The 23,256-nt window shown below is 53.6% G+C and overlaps 1 protein-coding gene across 9 annotated transcripts; it reads left to right on the top strand.

Moving 5' to 3' along the window:
- The first annotated feature begins 1,026 nt into the window (after positions 1–1,026).
- Positions 1,027–22,367, top strand: MAVS (mitochondrial antiviral signaling protein). Of its 9 annotated transcripts, XM_063633506.1 has the most exons (8): positions 1,317–1,612; positions 8,435–8,488; positions 9,012–9,192; positions 12,654–12,828; positions 16,377–16,549; positions 17,287–17,446; positions 19,297–19,829; positions 20,726–22,367. In XM_063633506.1, exons 3-8 carry the CDS (start codon positions 9,076–9,078, stop codon positions 21,188–21,190), a joined length of 1,623 nt encoding a protein of 540 aa, XP_063489576.1. In that variant the 5' UTR covers positions 1,317–1,612; positions 8,435–8,488; positions 9,012–9,075; the 3' UTR covers positions 21,191–22,367. The 9 variants fall into 9 exon arrangements, with proteins under 9 accessions (XP_063489577.1, XP_063489578.1, XP_055122265.1 ...); XM_063633507.1 differs by lacking the exons at positions 1,317–1,612; positions 8,435–8,488 and adding an exon at positions 1,027–1,149; XM_063633508.1 differs by lacking the exon at positions 8,435–8,488 and having other exon boundaries at positions 1,273–1,377; positions 16,377–16,528.
- Positions 22,368–23,256: the final 889 nt, after the last annotated feature.

Below are 23,256 nucleotides of genomic sequence, written 5' to 3' on the forward strand. Positions count from 1 at the left end.
CAGGGAACCACCTAGTCAGGTAGTGGGATTGTTTGAATGCTCTTTGAGGTCCAGCAAAGACAGGAGTGATAGCCGCACTTGGAAGCCCGCCCCCCACACTTTCAATGTTCTTCCTGAAAGAATTAGATATGAAGCTGCTAGAGCCCGGTGGGGAGCAGGCAGGATTGATTCTTGAACTAATCAACATTTATGCCCTCTTGGCTGAACTAGGCAGAGCTGGTTTTATTACAGTTCAGGTGTGATTAAGCATACTTTGTAAATGCTGAAGGTTGTGAAATATTCACAGGGATATAAAGTACAGTAATAAAACCTCACTTGAGGCTGGGCGTGGTGGCTCACGTCTGTAACCCCAGAACTTTGGGAGGCTGAGGTGGGAGGATCACCTGAGGTCAGGAGTTTGAGACCAGCTTGGCCAACATGGTGAAACCCCGTCTCTACTAAAAATACAAAAATTAGCCGGGCGCAGTGGCATGTGCCTGTAATCTCAGCTACTGGGGAGGCTGAGGCAGGATAATTGCTTGAACCCAGGAGGTGGAGGTTGCAGTGAGCCGAGATCGCGCCATTGTACTCCAGCCTGGGCGACAGAGCAAGACTCTGTCTCAAAAAAAAAAAAAATAGAAGACCCTGTGCCTGGAAGACAGTAGGTGCTCAATAAGTGCTGGCCTCTGCCCCAGAAGGGGAAGGGCGAGGCAGATGGCAGGAACTGCGGGAGGTACCTGTCCCAGGCCCTTGGGCATAAGAGGCCTCTCCCACTCAGCACCCAACCCATACCCAGCCTGCCCGCCAGCCAACCTTGGCGTCCCTGCCTTGCGCCTACCTACCCGGCAGTCCCCCGTCCGCTCCCACTCCCACAGGCCCAGCGTGCACGTCTCTAGGCTAGGCATCCTTGTCCCTGTGACTTCAGCGTCACCCAACGTTTATTGGGCACAAACTGTATGCCAGGCCGTGGGGATGCCGCAGAGAACGACACGAAGATCCTCACCCCTCAAAGCTCCCAGCGGGAGGAGGGGCTGCTTCACTTGGGAAGCGTGGGGATGGAATTCTCAGCCCCCCGATGATTCCGAGGCCGGCCGCCTGCCTGGTTTCTGGCCGGACACTGGACTTCCCCTGGAAGTTGCTCGAGACTGCGCGCCCCCAGCAGAAAATCAGGTCGGTACTCGGAGCCCAGTCTAGCGCTTCCCGACCCGCAAACCAAGGCCCAGTGACCGCCCCCGCCGCGCAGCAGCCTGCGTCGCCAGCCAACCACGCGCGGCCAAGTAGCCCCGCCCCTCCACATGGCCAATGGCCGCGCGCTCTGCCCGCCCCGCCTCCTCGCTGCGGGAAGGGTCGTGGGCCCCGGGCGGCGGTCGCTAGGTCTCAGGGCCGGGGCTACCCGAGGTAAGATAGCTGCCTGGGCGTTGGGTCCTTTCGGCTCAGCACGCACGGACGCCTTTAGGGAAGGTGGCTGCAGCGGCAGGACGGAGTCCGCCGGGACGCCCTGGGTCTGGGGCGCGCGGGGGGCCCAGGAGGGGACAGGAGGAGGAGGAGCTCCGGAGGAGCCGGCCCTGTGGCGCAAGAGTTTCGGGAACACTGAGGGCCCCAGGCGCCGCATGCAGCATCCGGGGAAAAGGGGGTAGGTGGCGCTGGGCGTCTGCTCGGGCTAGGGGAAAGGTAGGGCCAGAAGGGGACCGGCAGCGGCCGCTGACCTCTTCCTGCCGCCCACGGGCCCAGGGTGACGCTAAGGTGGGGCCGAGCCTCGACCGGGTGCGCCTAGAGGTCGAGTGCTGCCGCCCTCCCCTGGGTCTGAACAGTTCTCGGCGGCGACACCAGCTCAGAACAGCCTCCCCGCCCTCCGCGGACCTGGGTCGCGCCCAGGAATCCGATCCAAGGCTGTGAGGCCTGTCCTTTTGGGAAGGGTGGGTATTTATTTCCGGGATGCACTCAGAGCCTCTGGACAGTCAGGTCGGAAACTTTGCTGTATCGGGAACACTCTGTCACCTCCTTCCTTCTCAGTTGGGAAGGAGGTGCCAGGAAAACATGAAACAAACCAAAAACACGAAAAAGGCATTCTCTGTATGGAAGCCGTGAAGCCTCAAAAATATCTAGGAGGACAACCAGCGACCTGGGACCTGTGGCAGCCATGTGAGGACAAGGTTACTGTCTGGACTAAATGTAGCTTTCTCCCAAGTGCACCCTCAGCCTCGCTCCCGCCAAGTGACCTTGGGTCCTCTTTGGGCTTAAAGGCAGGTGGCTGTGTGGGTCTCGCTGCAGGGGTCTCTGTGCCCTGCAAGGTGTATGACCAGCTGCAGTGAGGCAGCAGGTTCTGGGTTCAAATCCTGTGCTAGCCTCTGGCCAGCTGTGCACCTTGGCATCACTTTCCCTGTCACGGGATTGGGGAAGGATTAACTGAAAGAACCTTAGGATGTGCCTGTCTACAGTGGGCCCTCTATAAATGTGAACAAATGTGGGCTTCCTTTCCTTTTGTTTGGCCCACATCATCCCTTCCCCTCCATCTGTGGCTGAGGCTGGAATGCAGAAGAGTGCCTCATCTGACTGCCTTCTGGTACCTGGCTGATGCCATGAGAAAGGAAGGAGAAAGGGGTCTTTTTTTTTTTGAAACGGAATCTCGCTCTCTTGCCCAGGCTGGAGCGCAGCGGTCCAATCTCGGCTCACTGCAACCTCTGCCTCCTGGGTTTAGAGATTCTCATGCTTCAGCCTCCCAAGTGGCAGGGATTACAGGTGTCTGATACCACGCCTGGCTAATTTTCGCATTTTTAGTAGAGATGGGGTTTCACCATGTTGGCCAGGCTGGTCTCAAACTCCTGACCTCAAGTGATCTGCCTGCATTGGCCTCCCAAAGTGCTGGGATTACAGGCATGAGCCACCATGCCTGGCCGAGAAAGGGGTCTATTAACTCCCATAGAGTTGTTCTTTGATAATTTCTTGTTTGTTTTTTTTTTTTTTTTTTTTGAGACGGAGTCTTGCTCTGTCCCCCAGGCTGGAGTGCAGTGGCGCAATCTCGGCTCACTGCAAGCTCTGCCTCCCGGGTTCACGCCATTCTCCTGCCTCAGCCTCCTGAGTAGCTGGGACTACAGGCGCCCGCCAACACGCCCGGCTAATTTTTTGTATTTTTAGTAGAGACGGGGTTTCACCGTGTTAGCCAGGATGGTCTCGATCTCCTGACCTCGTGATCCGCCCGCCTCGGCCTCCCAAAGTGCTGGGATTACAGGCTTGAGCCACCGCGCCCGGCCTCTTTGATAATTTCTTGAAGGCTCAGAGGACCCCCGCCTCACCTTCCTGACTCTCCTGACCTGTCATCAGTACTTGCCCCACGAGGAATGTAGCAGCGCCTGCTGGTTGGCAAAGCAACTCGTGCATGTGAGGCTCTGAGGCCAGTGACAGGACTGTTTCCCCTGTGAGGAGGGTCTGGTGGCCCAGCAGCTTTTAGGTGCTGTCTGCTCTACAGCACTGCCTCCTGAGAGAGGTCTCATGCCTGCCTGATGCCCACTTGGTCCTCTCCTGCCTCCTTCCCTCCCTGACAACCCACTTGGAATCCAATAGCATCCCAAGCTTCACTTGTTCAGAACTGAGTTCTGGAGTCCCTTCTGAGCCACTGCTCCTCCCCTGGCTTCTCTGGCCTGGTAAAAGGGCACCCTCCATCCACCCAGTGCCCAAGGAGTCATCCTTCTTTTCTCTCCCTTATCTCCTACACCCTCAAAACACCTGGAATCTGGCTGCCTCCTGCCATCTCTGTGGTTCCTATCCTGACCATAATCATCCTGTCTCCTGGGCTGTGGCCTCCTGACTGGTCTCCCAGTTTTCATCTTGGCCCCTCCAAAGTCCTCACAAATGCCAGAGAAGTCTTTAATGTAAATCAGATCCTCTTCTTTCCCTACCAGAACCTTCCAGTGTTTCCCTGTTTCACTCCAACTAAAACCCAGAGTCCTTTCCTACAGCACTCTACATGAGTGGCCCCTGCCACCTCCTTGACAATCTCTGCCCCTTTTCCTAGCTTGCTTGCTTTTTTTTTTTTTTTTTTCTTATGACGGAGTTTTGATCTTGTCGCCCAGGCTGGAGTACAATGGGACGATTTCGGCTCACTGCAACCTTTGCCTCCTGGGTTCACGCTGTTCTGCCTCAGCCTCCTGAGCAGCTGGGATTACAGGCACCCACCACCATGCTAATATTTGTATTTTTAGTAGAGGAAGGGTTTCACCATGTTGACGAGACTGGTCTCAACCTCCTGAGCTCAGGTGATTCACCTGCCTACGCCTCCCAAAGTGCTGGGATTATAGGCGTGAGCCACCGCAGCCAGCCATCCCTAGCTTTCTTAACCTAGACCACACTGACCTGCTTTCTATTCTTCAAACATGCCAAGCTCATTCCCATTTTAGGACTTTTGCATTTACCATGCCCTCTGCCTAAAACACCAATCTTCTCAGAGCCTGAGAACGGCTCAGCTGTGTTCTGCACGCTAGCTCAGAATGTCTTCTTTGACCCCCTAGTTCAAGTAGCATGCCTGTTTCCATGGGCTCTGTCTCATTACCTGCTTTATTTTCTTTAGAACCTTTATTGCTATCTGGAACTCTTATTTGGGTATTAATTTACCGATCTGTTATTTGTCCCACTCCATTAGAATATAAATTGGATGTGGCATAGACCTTGTCGCTTTTATTCCCTGCAGCATTCCCTGATGGAGGAGGCAAAAAAGTAACAAGCAAGTACATCTATAATTGCAAATTGTGGTAACTCCTACATAAACAACTGGCAGCAAGTGCTTATATTTGAGACGCTTAAAAATTTTTAAGCTGGCTGGGCGTGGTGGCTCACGCCTGTAATCCCAGCACTTTGGGAGGCCGAGGTGGGCAGATCACGAGGTCAGGAGATCGAGACCATCCTGGCTAACACAGTGAAACCCTGTCTCTACTAAAAATATAAAAAATAAGCCGAGCGTGGTAGCGGGCGCCTGTAGTCCCAGCTACTTGGGAGGCTGAGGCAGGAGAATGGCGTGAACCCGGGAGGTGGAGCTTGCAGTGAGCCGAGATCGCGCCACTGCATTCCAGCCTGGGCGAAGGAGCGAGACTCGGTCTCAAAAAAAAAAAAAAAAATTTTTTTTAAGCTGCTGGGTGCGGTAGCTCACGCCTGTAAATCTCAGCACTTTGGGAGGCCGAGGTGAGCGGATCACCTGAGGTCAGGAGTTCGAGACCAGAACATAGTGAAACCCTGTCTCTACTAAAAATACAAAATTAGCAGGGCGTGGTGGCGCATGCCTGTAATCCCAGCTACTGGGGAGGCTGAGGCAGGAGAATCACTTGAACCCAGGAGGTGGAGGTTGCAGTGAGCCGAGATCACACCATTGTACTCCAGCCTGGGCAAAAAGAGTGAACTCCATGTCACACACACAAAAAAAGGCCAGGCGCAGTGGCTCACGCCTGTAATCCCAGCACTTTGGGAGGCCGAGGCAGGCGGATCACGAGGTCAGGAGATCGAGACCATCCTGGCTAACATGGTGAAACCTTGTCTCTACTAAAAATACAAAAAATTAGCCGGGCGTGGTGGCGGGCACCTGTGGTCCCAGCTACTCGAGAGGCTGAGGCAGGAGAATGGCGTGAACCCAGGAGGTGGAGCTTGCAGTGAGCCGAGATTGCACCACTGCACTCCAGCTTGGGTGACACAGCGAAACTCCGTCTCAAAAAAAAAAAAAAAAATTTAAGCTTAGAGGCCGGCCACAGTGGCTCAGCACTGTGGGAGGCCAAGGCAAGAGGATCACTTGAGGTCAGGAGTTCGAGACCAGCCTGGCCAACATGGTGAAACCCTGTCTCTGCTAAAAAATACAAAAATTGACCAGGCACATTGGCTGGTGCCTGTAATCCTAGCAACTTGGGAGACCAAGGCGGGCAGATCACCTGAGGTCAGGAGTTCAGGACCGGCCTGGCCAACATTAAAACACACAAAACCCCGTCTCTACTAAAAATATAAAAATTATCCAGGCATGGTGGCGTGTCCCCGTAATCCCAGCTACTTGGGAGGCTGAGGTAGGAGAATTGCTTAAACCCGAGAAGCAGAGGTTGCAGTGAACTGAGATTACGCCACCGCACTCCAGCCTGGGCAACAAAGCGAGACTCTGTCTCAAAAACAACAACAAACAAACAAACAAATTAGCCAGGCGTGACGGTGCGCAAGTGTAATCCCAGCTACTCGGGAGGCTGAGGCAAGAGAATTGCTTGAACGTGGGAGATGGAGGCTGCAGTGAGCCGAGATCACACCACTGCACTCCAGCCTGGGCGACAGGGAGACTGTCTCAAAAAAAAAAAAAAAAAAAATTAAGCTTATAAGGCTGAATTACCGTACTGTCAAAACAAGCTATCTGAGCCATTTTAAGGGTGAATAAGTCTGGAAACTGATAACTTGCCCGGGACACACAGTGAGTTCAAGACATGGAACTCAGTCTCCTATCTTAAGAATGTGTGTGGGCCGGTCATGGTGGCTTACACCTGTAATCCCAGCGCTTTGGGAGGCCAAGGCAGGCAGATCATCTGAGGTCAGGAGTTCAAGACCAGCCTGACCAACATGGAGAAGCCCTGTAAAATACAAAATTAACCAGATGTGGTGGTGCATGTCTGTAATTCCAGCTACTCAGGAGGCTGAGGCAGGAGAATCACTTGAACCCAGAAGGCAGAGGTTGTGGTGAGCCGAGATTGCGCCATTGTACTCCAGCCTGGGCAACAAGAGTGGAACTCTGTCTCAAAAAAAGAAAAAAAGTGTATGTGTGGCAGGCTTTAATGGTGGGCCTGCAGCCATGTCACGGAAAGAAGCTGACCTGAAGATCTCAGTTCTTTCCTCTTCTGCTAACTAGCAAGCATACCTCAATTTCTTCTTTAAAGTAGGATGATCTTTATTATTATCATGTTGGGGTTCACTTTTTATTTTTTCAACGTGTCCCAAAGCAGCAGCACATTTAGGTATAGCCCTCTTGGTATCAGCTTGAGGGCCTTAGAGCCAGGAGGGGAGCCAGGACATTTATAGGCACAGAAACTAGGGTCACATACAGATCCCCCCACCACATGTGCTAGGGGTACATGCAGACCTCCCCAGTGCTGACCAACCTGCAGAGAAGAAATGGGCCCTAGGTATTCTGGATCTGATTCTTTTTGGTCATCAATTATTTTTATTTTTATTTTTTTAGAGACAGGGTCTCGCTGTGTTGCCCAGGCTGGCCTCGAATAGCTGGGCTCAAGCGATCCTCCTGCCCTAACTTCTTGAGTAGCTGGTGGTCATCAATTCATTTTTAACAAATTCTGCAGAATTTTTTTTTGTTTGTTTTTTTTGAGACGGAGTCTCACTCTGTTGCCCAGGCTGGAGTGTAGTGGCGTGATCTCAGCTCACTGCAACCTCTGCCTCTTGGGTTCAAGCAATTCTCTGCCTCAGCCTCCTGAATAGCTGGGATTGCAGGCGCCTGCCACCATGCCTGGCTAATTTTTTTGTATTTTTAGTAGAGACAGAGTTTCACCATCTTGGCCAGGTTGGTATTAAACTTCTGACCTCGTGATCCACCTGCCTCGGCCTCCCAACGTGCTGGGGTTACAGGCGTGAGCCACCGCTAGGAATTTTGGAGAGACCCAGGCAGTAATAAATAGGATGTTTACAGAAATTAAAGATGGCGGCCGGGTGCGGTGGCTCACGCCTGTAATCCTAGCACTTTGGGAGGCCGAGGCGGGCGCATGACGAGGTCAGGAGCTCAAGACCATCCTGGATAACACGGTGAAACCCCGTCTCTACTAAAAATACAAAAAAATTAGCCGGGCTTGGTGGCGGGCATCTATAGTCCCAGCTACTCGGGAGGCTGAGGCAGGAGAATGGCGTGAACCCGGGAGGCGGAGCTTGCAGTGAGCCGAGTTCGTGCCACTGCACTCCAGCCTGGGCGACAGAGCAAGACTCTGTCTCAAAAAAAAAAAAAAAGAAATTAAAGATGGCTGGGCACATTGGCTGGCGCTTGTAATCCGAGCTACTTGACAGGCTGAGGCAGGAGGATCGCTTGAGGCCAGGCGTTTGAGACCAGCCTGGGTAGCATCATGAGACCCTGTCTCTAGAAAAAATAAAAAAATTAGCTGGGCATAGTGGCACAGGTCTGTAGTTCCAGCTACCGGGGATGCTGAGGCGGGAGGATTGCTTGAGCCCAGGAGTTTGAGGCTGCAGTGAACTATGATTGCACCACTGCACCTAACTTGGGTGACAGAGTGAGACCCCATCTGTTTGTTTGTTTGTTTTTGAGACAGAGTTTCGCTCTTGTTGCCCAAGCTGGAGTGCAATGGCGCGATCTTGGCTCACTGCAACCTCTGCCTCCCAAGTTCAAGCAATTCTCCTGTCACAACCTCCCGAGTAGCTGGGATTACAGGCATGCGCCACCATGCCCAGCTAATTTTTTTTTTTTTTTTTTTTTTTTTTGTATTTTTAGTAGAGACGGTGTTTCTCCATGTTGGTCAGTCTGGTCTCCAACTCCCGACCTCAGGTAATCCCCCAAATTGGCCTCCCAAAGTGCTGGGATTATAGGCCTGGACCACTGCGCCCAGCCCAAGACCCCATCTCTTAAAAACAAAACAAAACAAAACAAAAAACAGCCAGGTGTGGTGACTCACACCTGTAATCCCCAAACTTGGGAGGCCGAGGCGGGTGGATCACTTGAGGTCAGGAGTCCGTGACCAGCTTGCCAACATGGTGAAACCCCATCTCTACTAAAAATACAAAAATTAGCTGGGCATGGTGGTGCGCACCTGTAATCCCAGCTACTCGGAAGGGAGGCTGAGGCAAGAGACTCAATTGAACCCAGGAAGCGGAGGTTGCAGTGAGCCGAGATCGCGCCGTTGCACTCCAGCCTGGGCGGCAAAGTGAGACTCGCTCTCAAAAAAAAAAAAAAAAAATTAAAGTTGAAAGAAAACAAACATTCCAAAAAGTTGAGAAAGAATTGCCTTTTGTCCAGCCCCACTCCCAACCCCCAAAACCCTGTTGTAAATGTGTGATCTGTTTTCTTCCAGTCTCGTTTTCGCTCAGTCCATCCACCCTTCATGGGGCCAGAGCCCTCTCTCCAGAATCTGAGCAATGCCGTTTGCTGAAGACAAGACCTATAAGTATATCTGCCACAATTTCAGCAATTTTTGCAATGTGGATGTTGTAGAGATTCTGCCTTACCTGCCCTGCCTCACAGCAAGAGACCAGGTGAGCAAGGGAAGTGACAGCCGACACTGGCCTGGGGGCAGGGCTGTGGAATTCAAAGCTCAGCCCCATCCTAGTTCCTCACCCAAGCCTGGGCCGGCTCCTTCCTTCTTCCTCTTGCTGTGTCTTGCTCCTTGTCCTTGCTGCTCTTCTTTTTTTTTGAGATTGAATCTCGTTCTATCGCCAGGCTGGAGTGCAGTGGCACGATCTTGGCTCATTGCAACCTCCGCCTCCTGGGTTCAAGTGATTCTCCTGCCTCAGCCTCCTGAGTAGCTGGGATTACAGGTGCGTGCCACCATGCCCAGCTAATTTTTGTGTTTTTAATAGAGACAGGGTTTCACCATGTTGGCCAGGATGGTCTTGATCTCTTGACCTTGTGATCTGCCTGCCTCAGCCTCCCAAATTGCTGGGATTACAGGCGTGAGCCACCGCACCCTTGCTGCTTTTCTAACTTTTGGATCAAGTGTTGCTCAGGGTGGCGTTACTGACTTCGCCGAGCTCCCCCTTGTGTTGCTTTTGTGCACTGCTCAAAAATATGGCGCTGGCAGGCCGGGCGCGGTGGCTCACGCTTGTAATCCCAGCACTTTGGGAGGCCGAGGCGGGCGGATCACGAGGTCAGGAGATCGAGACCACGGTGAAACCCGTCTCTACTAAAAATATAAAAAATTAGCCGGGCGTGGTGGCGGGCGCCTGTAGTCCCAGCTACTCGGAGAGGCTGAGGCAGGAGAATGGCGTGAACCCGGGAGGCGGAGCTTGCAGTGAGCCGAGATCGCGCCACTGAACTCCAGCCTGGGCGACAGAGCGAGACTCTGTCTCAAAAAAAAAAAAAAAATATGGCGCTGGCTCTGAGATTTCCTGGCTCTGGTCCACTTGCCCACTTTTTTTGGAACCTCCTATTTCCTTCATCTCTCTTGCCCTTCCTTGTCCTGCTCAGTTTTGATTCCATTCTCCTTGTCATGGGGCCCTGTCCTGGCACGGAGCTGGGACTCAGGTTTGAGAGCTGGCAGGATCCAGGTCGCTCTAGCCCCAACAGAACTTGCTGCAGGCCCCTGGCACTCACTAGCTGGTGAAATGGGCACAACCCCTCCCCATTGTAGCTGCTGTTCTCAGATTGGACCCCTGTGCTCCAGAGGGTACCTGTTGGCTCTTTTGGCGCCTCCTGTCCTCAGATTTCTCAGGAGCCCCATTGTTGTCTCCGGTGTCCTCCCACACAGATCGCGTTAGTATCCAGGTCTGTTTGGGGTTTGCTCCTCCCTCTTGTATTCTGGGGTTTATAGGGATATCTTGTTTTGTAGTAAATATTTTCTGTGGGTTTTCTTTATTTTCTTTAAAAAAATTTTTTTGAGATGGAGTCTCACTGTGTTGCCCAGGCTGCGGTGCAGTGGCATGATCTCAGCTCACTGCAACCTCTGCCTCCCAGGTTCAAGTGATTCTCGCGCCTCAGCCTCCTGAGTAGCTGGGGTTACAGGTGCATGCCACCACACCTGGCTGATTTTGTATTTGTAGTAGAGATGGAGTTTCACCATGTTGGCCAGGCTGGTCTTTATTTTTATTTTTGAGACAGAGTCTTGCTCTGTCACTCAGGCTGGAGTGCAGTGGCACGATTTTTTTTTTTTTTTTTTTTTTTTGAGACGGAGTCTCACTCTATCGCCCAGGTTGGAGTGCAGTGGCATGATCTCGGCTCACTGCAAATGCTGCCTCCCGGGTTCACGCCATTCTCCTGCCTCAGCCTCCTGAGTAGCTGGGACTACAGGCGCCCGCCACCACGCCTGGCTAATTTTTTGTATTTTTAGTAGAGACAGGGTTTCACCGTGTTAGCCAGGATGGTCTCGATCTCCTGACCTCGTGATCCACATGCCTCGGCCTCCCAAAGTGCTGGGATTACCGCGCCCGGCCTTCTTTTTTTGAGACGGAGTCTCGCTCTGTCGCCCAGGCTGGAGTGCAGTGGCGCTATCTCGGCTCACTGCAAGCTCTGCCTCCTGGGTTCATGCCATTCTCCTGCCTCAGCCTCTTGAGTAGATGGGACTACAGGCGCCCACCACCACGCCCGGCTAATTTTTTGTATTTTTAATAGAGATGGGGTTTCACCGTGTTAGCCAGGATGGTCTCAATCTACTGACCTCATGATCCGCCCGCCTCGGCTTCCCAAAGTGTTGAGATTACAGGCGTGAGCCACTGCACCTAGCCTTTTTTTTTTTTTTTAGATGGAGTCTCGCTGTGTCTTCCAGGCTGGAGTGCAGTGGTGCCATCTTGGGTCACTGCAACCTCTGCCTCCTGGGTTCAAGCAATTCTCTTGCTTCAGCCTCCTGAGTAGCTGGGATTACAGGTATGTGCTACCACGCCCAGCTAATTTTTGTATTTTTAGTAGAGACGGGGTTTCACCGTGTTGGTCAGGTTGGTCTTGAACTCCTGACCTCGTGATCCTCGACCTTCCAAAGTGCTGGGATTACAGGTTTGAGCTTCTGCACCTGGCTATTTTCCTTTTTCTAAAAATCTAGCTCCTGCAGGATTCTGTGGGTTTTTGTTTCTGTTATCAAGTTGCTTGTTTTTATGTGAGAATTCAGGTAGACATAAAAACTCTAGGGCTGAGCACGGTGGCTCATGCCTGTAATCCCAGCGCTTTGGGAGGCCAAGGCAGGCGGATCAGCTGAGGTCAGTGATCCGAGACCAGCCTGGCCAACGTGGAGAAACCACGTCTCTACTAAAAATACAAAAAAATTAGCCGGGCGTGGTGGTGGGCTCCTGTAATCCCAGCTACTTGGGAGGCTGAAGCAGGAGAATCGCTTGAACCCAGGAGGCAGAGGTTGCAGTAAGCTGAGCTCGTGGCACTGTACTCCAGCCTGGGTAACAGAGTGGGACTCCGTCTGAAAAAAAAAAAAAAAGAAACAAGAAAACTCTGCAGCCACTGTCATCTGCCCACAATCTCCCTGGCATTCTCAGCTTCCTTGTTTCTTATTGTCGGCCCCCTCTCTTTCCTTCTTTTGCCCCTTTCATCATACTTTTGCTATCTACCTTTTCCTTCTCTCCTAATCCAAACCTTTCTTTTTGCCCTGGGGGCCATATAAATCCAAGGCTTTTGTATCAGATTAACTGGGTTTGGATTCCTGCCCCACTGTTGTAGGATCTTTGCTATAGTACTTTGCTTCTGCTAAGCCTCAGTTTCCTCATTAGTAAAGTGGAGATAATAATGGCATTAAATAAAGATGATACATGCAAATCCCTTAACAGAGAGCCCAGGACATAGTTAATTGCCAGTTTCCGGCAGCTGCCTTTATTGATGTGGCTGCTAATTGCTATTCCTCACTCCATACCTGGCCCTGTCCTGGGCTCTGATCCAGTTTCACGTGGCCTCCTTGCTGTTGTGGCTTTCTTGGTGCCCCACCCCCCTGCTGTGGCTTCATTCTGGGTGGGGAAGCGGCAGGGGCCACCTGGCTTGAGCAGGACAGTGGCATTGTGTCTTCCAGGATCGACTGCGGGCCACCTGCACACTCTCAGGGAACCGGGACACCCTCTGGCATCTCTTCAATACCCTTCAGCGGCGGCCCGGCTGGGTGGAGTACTTCATTACGGCGCTGAGAGGCTGTGAGCTAGCTGATCTCGCGGACGAAGTGGCCTGTGTCTACCAGAGCTACCAGCCTCGTGAGTGTCCTGCCCTTGCCCTCCTCCTGGACCCCCAGCCTGCTCCCTGGCCTCCGCTCTCCCTTCCCCTCTCCCTGTACTTCCTGCCTTTCTCTGTCATCCTCTTTCTTGTCACTGTGAAGCGATGAATAAACCTGGGTGTAGATCCCGGCTGAGCCACTTACCAGCTGTGTTCCTTTGGCCAAGTCCCTTAATTTCCCTGAGCCTCAGGCCTCTCTTCTGTAAAATGAAGCTCATGGCAGCGTCTGCCGCGGGAAGCTGCAGTGGGTGATACCGCGGGACGATGCGTGTTGAGTTGAGCTGGGCTGGGCACTTCCCGTATGCCCAGCACATGGGGTCTCCTCTAACTTTCTCGGCTGTAGTGTTTGCCTCCCACCCTTCCTCATTTCTTCTCCCCCATCTACTCATTCACCCTCCCTCTCTCCACCTTCTCTTCCCCTCCCCTGGTTTACCCTGAGAGCCTTCGACGCCCTCTATCAGCTGCCCAGTTATTCTTTAAGTCCCTCTCAGTGTCCCTGCCACTCTGAGTGCTTGGAGGGGATTTGGTGAGATTGAGTTTGATCCTGAGTGAGATTAAGACATGGGAAGAGGCTGGGCATGGTGTTTCACACCTGTAATCCCAGCACTTTGGGAGGCTGAGGCAGGCGGATCATCAGGTCAGGAGGTGGAGACCATCCTGGCTAAAACGGTGAAACCCCGTCTCTACTAAAAATACAAAAAATTAGCTGGGCGTGTTGTCCCAGCTACTCAGGAGGCTGAGGCAGGAGAATCACTTGAACCAGGGAGGCAGAGGTTGCAATGAGCCAAGATCGCGCCACTGCACTCCAGCCTGGGCGACAGAGCGAGACTCCATCTCAAAAAAAAAAAGAAAAGACATGGGAAAAAAAATCAAGCCAGCCTTATTTATATTTCAAACTAGAGGTAACCCCCGAGACCCTGGTCACATTTATAGCTGTGGGACATCCATGTTTTTCTTTTCTTTTTCTCTCTCTCTCTTTTTTTTTTCCTTTTAGAGACAGAGTCTTGCTGTGCCACCCAGGCTGGAGTGCAGTGGTGCAATCATAGCTCACTGCAGCCTTGACCTCCTAGGCTCAAGCGATCCTTCTACCTCAGCCTCCAGAGTAGCTGGGACTACAGGCATGGGCAACTATACCTGGCTAATTTTTAAATGTTTTGTAGAGATGACGTCTCACTATGTTGCCCAGGCTGGTCTTGAACTCCTGGGCTGAAGCGATCGGCCTCCCAGAGTGCTGGGATCATAGGTGTGAGCCACCGCGTCTGGCTGTCATGCTTGCTTTTCTTTCCTTTTTGTCATCCTTGCTTTTCCTCCCTCCCTCTCTCCCTCCCTTCCTCTCTTTCTTCCTTTTCTTCCTTCCTTCTTTTTAAATACATCTCTTCATGTGTCAAGATTAATAGTGATCCCTGGCTGGGCACGGTGGCTTATGCCTGTAATCCCAGCACTTTGGGAAGCCGAGGCGGGCGGATCACAAGGTCAGGAGTTCGAGACCAGCCTGGCCAATATGGTGAAACCCTGTCTCTACCAAAAATACAAAAAAATTAGCTAGGCGTGGTGGTGCAAGTCTGTAATCCCAGCTACTTGGGAGGCTGAGGCAGGAGAATTGCTTGAACTGGGGAGGTGGAGGTTGCAGTGAGCCAAGATTGCGCCACTGCACTCCAGCCTGGACGGCAGAGCGAGACTCCATCTCAAAAAAAAAAAAAAAAAGAAAAAATAGTGATCCCCTGAATACAATGGCTGTGGTAGGGCCTGATGAGCGGTGGGGGCAAAGGGGAGGGGCTCAGGTGGCAGCATCAGGGCAGGGGTCAGTGAGCAATGATAGTCATGTGGAGGAGAAAGCCACTGGGTCCTAGGATGCCTGGGGACAGAGAAGGGTGACTGCTGACATGGTGTGGGTGGCTAGAGACCCACGAGGCCCCCCCATACTCCCCTTCCTCCCTTGCTACCTTGTCCTCCAACTGCTCTCACCCTCCTACTCCTGCCCCCTTGCCAAGTGATGCTTGTCACTCCTTTTTTTTTTCAAATGGAGTTTTGCTCTGTCGCCCAGACTGGAGTGCAGTGGTGCAATCTCGGCTCACTGCAAGCTCCGCCTCCCGAGTTCACGCCATTCTCCTGCCTCAGCCTCCCGAGTAGCTGGGATTACAGGTTCCTGCCACCATGCCCGGCTAACTTTTTGTACTTTTTTTTAGTAGAGACAGGGTTTCACTGTGTTAGCCAGGAGAGTCTTGATCTCCTGACCTCGTGATCCACCTGCCTTGGTCTCCCAAAGTGCTGGGATTACAGGCGTGAGCCAACAAGCCCGGCCCTGCTTGTCACTCTTGAGGAGTGGACCCACATCAGAACAGCTTTTGGACCTATGAGTGGGGCGGGGGGGTGTACCCAAGAGCACCCAAGCCTCTTTTATCATGAGGAGAACCCCCAATTCCTTTTTTTTTTTTTTTTTTTTTGAGACGGAGTCTTGCTCAGTCGCCCAGGCTGGAGTACAGTGGCATGACTTTGGCTCACCACAACCTCTGCCTCCCAGGTTCAAGTGGTTCTCCTTCCTCAGCCTCCTTATAGTCCCTGATTCCTTCAATTTTTTTTTTTTTTTTTTTGAGATGGAGTCTCACTCTTGTTGCCTAGGCTGGAGTGCAATGGTGTAATCTCAGCTCACGGCAATCTTCACCTCCCAGGTTCAAGCAATTCTCCTGCCTCAGCCTTTGGAGTAGCTGGGATTACAGGCATGTGCCTCCACGCCTGGCTAATTTTGTTATTTTTAGTAGAGACGGAGTTTCTCCATGTTGGTCAGGCTGGTCTTGAACTCCCGACCTCAGGTGATCCACCCACCTCGGCCTCCCAACGTGCTGGGATTACAGGCATGAGCCACCGCATCTGGCTTCTTTTTCTTTTTTTCCCCCGAGACGGAGTCTTGCTCTGTTGCCCAGTCTGGAGTGCAGTGGCACGATCTCAGCATACTGCAACCTCCGTCTCACAGGTTCAAGCAATTCTCCTGCCTCAGCCTCCTGAGTAGCTGGGATTACAGGTTCCTGCCACCACACCTGGCTAATTTTTGTATTTTCAGTAGAGACGAGGTTTCACCATGTTGGCCAGGCTGGTCTTGAACTCCTGACCTCCTAATCTACCTGCCTTGGCCTCCCCAAATCCTGGGATTACAGGCATGAGCCACCATGCCCAGCCCCGATTCCTTCTTTTTTTTCTTTTTTTTTTTTTTGAGACGGAGTCTCTTTCTGTCGCCCAGGCTGGAGTGCAGTGGCGGGATCTTGGCTCACTGCAAGCTCTGCCTCCCGGGTTCACGCCATTCTCCTGCCTCAACCTCCTGAGTAGCTGGGCCTACAGGCGCCCGCCACCACGCCCGGCTAATAATAATGTTGTATTTTTAGTAGAGATGGGGTTTCACTGTGTTAGCCAGGATGGTCTCGATCTGACCTCGTGATCCGCCTGCCTTGGCCTCCCAAAGTGCTGTGATTACAGGCATGAGCCACTGTGCCCAGCCCTGATTCCTTCTTGATATCGCTACATCTTTGTCCTCCAGGGACCTTGGACCGTCCCCCAGACCCACTGGAGCCACCGTCACTTCCTGCTGAGGGGCCAGGGCCCCCCACACCTGCTGCGGCCCACAGCATGCCCTACAATGGCTGCAGAGAGAAGGAGCCAAGTTACCCCATGCCTGTCCAGGAGACCCAGGTGCCAGAGTCCCCTGGAGAGGTCTGTCCTCACAGTCTACCTTGAGCCACCACTTTTGTGTTCCTATCTGCCCACTTCTGCCCATTGAGCCTTCCAGAAACCCTCTCCCATTCCCTGTAAATCACGCCTAATCTCTGCTCAGAACCCCAGGGCTTCCTCAGTGGGAATCTGCCCCAGACCAGCTTCCAGGCTGCTGACCAGGTCTTCACCCTGTGGCAGCCCTAATCCTCTGTCAGCAACCAGCTGGGAGACCACAGTTTTTTTGTGTGTGTGTTTGACAGTGTCTCATTCTGTCACCCAGGCTGGAGTGCAGTGGAGCGATCTTGGCTCACTGCAACCTCTGCCTCCTGGGTCCAGGTCATTCTCCTGCCTCAGCCTCCTGAATAGTTGGGATTACAGGCACCCACCACCACGCCCAGCTAATTTTTGTATTTTTAGTAGAGATGGGGTTTTGCCATGTCAGCCAGGCTGGTCTCGAACTCCTGACCTCAGGTGATCTGCCCACCTTTGCCTCCCAAATTGCTGGGATTACAGGCGTGAGCCACCATGCCTGGCAATGCTGTGTTTTCTGTGAGGTAGACGCAAGGACACCTGTGGACAGAGGGTGTGGGAATTACCAGAACCCAGGCAAGGGCTCCCCTGGCTCCTGTGCTCCATGGTGTGGGCTGAGGCCTATAGGAGATGCCCCAAGAGCACAAGCTGCCCTTTGTGAGCTCTTGGGAGAGGCAACTGCCTTATTCATATTTTCCCTCTTGCAGAGTTCAGAGCAAGCCCCGCAGATGCTTAGCCCCAGAGCCATCCCAAGGAGTCCAGATGGTGGCCCCCTGGAGTCCTCCTCTGACCTGGCAGCCCTCAGTCCTCTGACCTCCAGTGGGCATCAGGAGCAGGACAGAGAACTGGGCAGTACCCACACAGCAGGTATGCATGGAATCTGGAATTATAGGGTCCTTCTGATCTCTCAAGTGAGGGTGAGAATTAGAGTTGCCCCATCTGGCTTCCTTGAACAGGAGACAAGGTGGGAATAAAGGGAGTTCAACCCAGGAAGCAAACCAGTTCCTTAGTGGGTGTATCAGTTAGCATTTGCTGTGTAACAAATAGTCCACTCCAGTTTTCCAATTTTTTTTTTTTAGTAGCTTAAAATACAGCCATTTATTTAGCATATGATCCTGTGGGTCAGGCATTTGGGCTACCTACATGGGCATTTCTTCTGGTCTTGGCTGGATTTCCTCTCAAGTACTCACCGGTGTATACATAAGTTCTGTCTCTGGCTGTTTGCTGAGCACCTTGGTTCTCTTCTATGTAGTCTCTCATCCTCCAGCACACAAACCCATCATGACAGCTGGGCAGAGTTCTGAGAGAGAAAGAGGGCTCAAAACTGGCACAGTGTCCCCTGTGCCCCATTCTGTGGACAAAAGCAAGTTATAAGGCCAGCCTAGATTCAAGGAGTAGGGAAATAGACTCCCTCCCTAGATGGGAGGACTGACAGGCACAGTGCAGAGAGGCTGGGTGGAGGTGAGCGAGATAAGTAGGGCCATTTTTGCACTCTGCAAAGGGACTGCAGGGAGCAGCCAGGGCCTGTAGGGCAGTGGGAGAGGGACAGTGCAGGGCTGCATCAGCTGTTGGCAGGGGAACCTTTAGGCACTGCCTTACTGCAGAGATCTCCAGTTCCCAGTGAATCATGAAAACTTCTCAGTCCCCAGGGGAAGTAAGGTCTTCATCATCCAGTGGCCTGGACCCAACTCCAGATGTCAGTGCTCCCCCTCAGAAATATATAGTTGTCCATCTGGACCTCTCAGGCTAGCATGTCTCTTTCCTCCTTCCCAAACGATTCCACATGACGCTGGTGCCCAGTCAGCCCTCAGTGCCCTGGGACAGCCACAAGTCACATGAGCAGTTAAAGGCTGGGAGACATCATCTTAGTACTTTTGTCATCCCCAAACTGCTCCAAGCACCTGTCTGTGCTTTGCAGTGTAACCTGGCCATGGGATGCCTTTCAGGAGTTGCTGTAGACCACAGAGGCAGAGGGCGCTTAGGTTTCAGTACGTTTGTAGACACAGTTCCCATGAGATTCTGTGGTATTAGATTGTGGTGGGGGACGTGTACATCAGAATCACCCTGACTTTTGCCAGCTGTGGGGCTTGGCATGTGCATTCCGAGTTCTGTGGAGAGTCTTGCTGCAACTGCCTTTGCAGACCATCACCACCTGCTATCCCCTGCTTCCCCCACCCAGGTCAGGCAGCCTCCCAGGGGTGGCTTTGTCTCTGTCCCCTCTTTTCCCAAGACTCCGGGATGGCCAGGCGTCTTGGCTGGTGTGAGCTGTTCTGCATGAGCCATCCTGCCACCCCTCACCCTGATCCATGGCTACTCCCACTCATGGTGGTGGGAGAGGGACAGCAGTGGGGGAAGTGTCCAGGATTCCATGAGGCTAAGGTCAAGGTGGAAAAGGCAGACACAGGAGAGGGAAGGTTTCCCAGGTGGGAGAGGAAAAAGCGGAGAGAATAATTAATAATGATCTTCAAGCTCCTAGGTACCATTTCACCGTGTGCCAGGACAGACCTGGGGCTACAGATCAAGGACTGAGGGCAGCTGTTGGGCTTTCAGGCTAGGAAGCAGTGACCAAAGTGACTGTGGCATCTCCTCCAAGGGCAGGAGATTTGGAGGCCTACACACAGTAGGGACCATGAGACCTGGGCCAGAGGGACCCTTCTCCAGGCCTCAAGGTAATGGTCTTTGGGTCTGTGTTTCCACTTTTGTTTTTCCACCGGCAGGTGCGACCTCCAGCCTCACACCATCCCGTGGGCCTGTGTCTCCATCTGTCTCCTTCCAGCCCCTGGCCCGTTCCACCCCCAGGGCAAGCCGCTTGCCTGGACCCACAGGGTCAGTTGTATCTCCTGGCACCTCCTCCTCCTCCTCATCCCCTGGCTTGGCCTCTGCAGGGGCTGCAGAGGGTAAACAGGGTGCAGAGAGTGACCAGGCTGAGCCTATCATCTGCTCCAGTGGGGCAGAGGCACCTGCCAACTCTCTGCCCTCCAAAGTGCCTACCACCTTGATGCCTGTGAACACAGTGGCCCTGAAAGTGCCTGCCAACCCAGCATCTGTCAGCACAGTGCCCTCCAAGTTGCCAACTAGCTCAAAGCCCCCTGGTGCAGTGCCTTCTAATGTGCTCACCAATCCAGCACCATCCAAATTGCCCATCAACTCAACCCATGCTGGCATGGTGCCATCCAAAGTGCCTACTAGCATGGTGCTCACCAAGGTGTCTGCCAGCGCAGTCCCCACCGACAGGAGCAGCAGAAATGAGGTGAGTCCTCACCCCTCCTGGCAGGGATCCTGGCCCCTTCCCTCAGGAGAGCTTGCCTACCTGGACCCGGCCTTGGCCCCTTCCCAGTCTGCATTCCATCTCCAGCCTGTGCTGCTCCGTGGCCTCTCCTTGAGGGCATACAGACAGTTGAGAACCAGCCTCATGCAGGCACCACACCATGTTCTCCAGGAGGAACAGTCATTGAGCTCCTAAGTCTGGACACGTCAGGAGGGTCAGCCACAGGGGGCACCCACTGGTCAGGTGCATAAGTTCATTTAGGGCTCGTAGTTCCTAGTGAAGCTGAGCAGTGCTGTTTTGCACATAAGGCAGCAGTGAGGGGGACAGCGCAGTGGCCCATCTGCCTCTTGCCTTGCTCTTCACCACCAGGATGCGCAGCGTGTCCCTCCATGGCCAGGCTTTACAGAACGCAGTCCCACCTGGAGCAGCCACTCTGACCCAGCAGCCCCCCATTGTTGCCTGCTCCAAGCCTCACATCTAACCCTAGCTGCGGCTGTCTGCTGGGAGGAGCCAAGTCCATAGGGCCCTTTGGGCACATGGCCAGGCCTCTGACCCTGTGGCTGCTCTCTAGTTCTCAGGCCCAGACAGGATGTCAGTGCAGGATGGGGCCCCGCCCTACTAAGGGCTTCCAGGTGGGCATGAGCTCACAGGCAGGCCATGGAGTAGGGAAAGGCTGCCCTGGAGAAGGCCACCATTGGTGCAGGTCCTTGGTCCCCTCTACCCCACTGCTCCAAGAAAAGGTGGCCTAGGGGCATTATGGATTGGGAATTGAGGGGTTGGAGTGTTAGTTCATGCCCTGGCCTGGGAATGGGACCGCCCCACCAGGCTCGTCTCCCTGCCAACCCCAGTCCCTTCCAGTGCTCTCCTTTCTTTCCCAGGAGACCCCAGCAGCTCCAACACCCGCCGGCGCCACTGGAGGCAGCTCAGCCTGGCTAGACAGCAGCTCTGAGAATGGGGGCCTTGGGTCGGAGCTGAGTAAGCCTGGCGTGCTGGCATCCCAGGTAGACAGCCCGTTCTCGGGCTGCTTCGAGGATCTTGCCATCAGTGCCAGCACCTCCTTGGGCATGGGGCCCTGCCATGGCCCAGAGGAGAATGAGTACAAGTCCGAGGGCACCTTTGGGATCCACGTGGCTGAGAACCCCAGCATCCAGCTCCTGGAGGGCAACCCTGGGCCACCTGTGGACCCGGAGGGTGGCCCCAGGCCACAAACAGGCCGGAAGTTCCAGGAGGGGGAGGTGCCATGCCACAGGCCCTCACCTGGGGCTCTGTGGCTCCAGGTGGCTGTGGCAGGGGTGCTGGCAGTCACACTCCTGGTGGTGCTGTACCGGCGGCGTCTGCACTAGTGAAGCCCTGGGCCCTTCCCACTACCCATCTGCTCCGTTCTTGCAGTACACCTGGCCCCTCTCCGAAGCCCCTTGTCCCTTTCTTGGGGATGGTGGAGGCTGGGTCAGAGGGGAGTTAAGGGACCGCAAGCCTGGCAGCAGGACATGCCTTGGCTGAACCAAGTCCTGAGAGCAGCATCTCTGTCCCCACTGTGCCTTGTGTGAGTCCCCGTCCTTGGCTTTCTGGGTCCTGGGCTGCCCCCAGTGCTCCAGACCTTCCCCACTGGCAATCCAGGTTATCATCCGTGTCCTCCAGAGGATCTTCCTCCTCCAGGCCTCAGCCCTGTTGGCCCAGGTGGAGCAGGAGGGACCACTGGAGCATGTGGTGCTTGGGAATGCTTCTCCTGTTGTATTGGTCCCTGAAGGCCTCAGGGCAGGTGTGTGGTGTGTGGGTGACTCCACAAGACCTGCCTCCCACCCTGGCAGTCCAGCCTGAGACCGTTGCACTGAGGCAGGCAGGAGCCAGGGTGGCCGCTCTCCAGGAGCCCAACTGCCTTGGGTTCCTGCCCCACTGGGCCCCCTCCCCTGCTGGGCAATCCTGGGAAGGTCTGGAGGTTCCTGTGGACCTCAGGGAAGCCAGGGGCAGCTGCCAGGCCTGAGGAAGACCTCTGGACCTCCTCTCCAGCCTCCTCTTTCCCTCTCCTCTGGTCTCCATTCTGTTCAGCTCCCTACATGGGCTGGGGAGGAGACACCTGGTGGGCAGAGCTCAGGCAGAGGTTTGGATTTCAGCTCCCTCACTTCCGGGGCTGTGTGGCTTTGGTGGATGTCAGACTTCTGGTCTTGCTTCTCCACGTGGACAGTGAGTATCCTGCTCATTCTTCACTGGGTTCTTCTGAGATTGAACCTACAGGTGTTTGCCAAGTGCCTGGCCCAGAGCAAGTGGCCACAGCTTCTCCCACCTCTCTCCTGCCCAACTTGGTAGAGCAGAGGGCATGAGAGGCAGAGTGCACAGTGGTCAAGGGTGCAGCTCTGCAGCACAGGCAGCCTAGGCCTGCATCCCAGCCTGCCTCTCACCAGCTCTGTGACCTTGGGCAAGGGATTTATCTGTCTGTCCCTTAGTTTTCTCACCTGTAAAAGGAGGATAAGTATATATATGTATTTCCCAGTGTTGTGAAGATTAAAGGAGTTTATCGATGTAGGTCTTAGGATGAGTCCTGGCATTTACCAAGGGTTGGATATATGTTATTATCACTACTAAGTGTTGAGGGTCCAGGCGTGGTGGGCAAGAGGGACCCCATCTCTACAAAAAAGTTTAAAAAATTAGCCAGGCGTGGTAGTGCACCTGTCGTCTTAGCTACTTGGGAGGCTGAGGTGGGAGGATCACTTGAGCCCAGAAGCTTGAAGCTGCAGTGAGCTAGGATCGTGCCACTGCACTCCAACCTGGGTGACAGAGCGAGACCCTGTCTCAAGAAAAAAAAAAAAAATGCAGAGAAACAGGAGCCTTGGCTACTCCTTTAGAGGCAGACTCAGACCCTCCTGCCTCACAGCTTTATCTTTGTATTTGCCCCTTACTTTATCTTGTGCCTTGAGAAATTGCTGGGGAGAGAGGTGTGTCCACTGGGCAGCTGTACAGGATGGAGGCTCTAGGGCATTTCCACTCCCAGTAGCCAGGTTCCCCCACCCCAAGCTCACCCACTGGTGGGGAGATTAGCTACAATAACACCAGAAACACATTGGGGTGGATTGGGGGTATCCTTATGGGTTCTTTTCAGGGAACCATTGCTGGACAAGGCACAGGAGCCACCTCCATTTCTGAGCTCTGCAAGGGACAAGAACTAGACCCATCAGGGGTTGGGCTCACTGTGGCCCCTCCCCAAGCTGTCGGCCTCCAGGGATATACACCCTGCCTTGGCTGCTACAGCTTTTTCACTCCATTGCCCTAGGGGAGTTCAGCAACCATTAGATCTCTATCTCTGAACATCTCTTCATGCCATGCTCCAAGTCCAGCAACCTGCACCCTGGAACCAGGATTGGACCCTACCCAAGCTGTCTATTAATCCCCATCCCTCGCCACCAATCTTAAAAAG

The sequence above is a fragment of the Symphalangus syndactylus genome, chromosome 24 (assembly GCF_028878055.3).
Source record: "Symphalangus syndactylus isolate Jambi chromosome 24, NHGRI_mSymSyn1-v2.1_pri, whole genome shotgun sequence".
Lineage (NCBI taxonomy): Eukaryota > Metazoa > Chordata > Mammalia > Primates > Hylobatidae > Symphalangus > Symphalangus syndactylus.

Bases quoted from the DNA above. Each gene is read 5' to 3' on its own strand.
- MAVS (XM_063633507.1), top strand. From the start codon at position 9,076: ATGCCGTTTGCTGAAGACAAGACCTATAAGTATATCTGCCACAATTTC. The intron at 16,550-17,286 runs GTCTGTCCTCAC...TCCCTCTTGCAG, and splicing joins TGCCAGAGTCCCCTGGAGAG to AGTTCAGAGCAAGCCCCGCA. The intron at 17,447-19,296 runs GTATGCATGGAA...TTCCACCGGCAG, and splicing joins GGGCAGTACCCACACAGCAG to GTGCGACCTCCAGCCTCACA.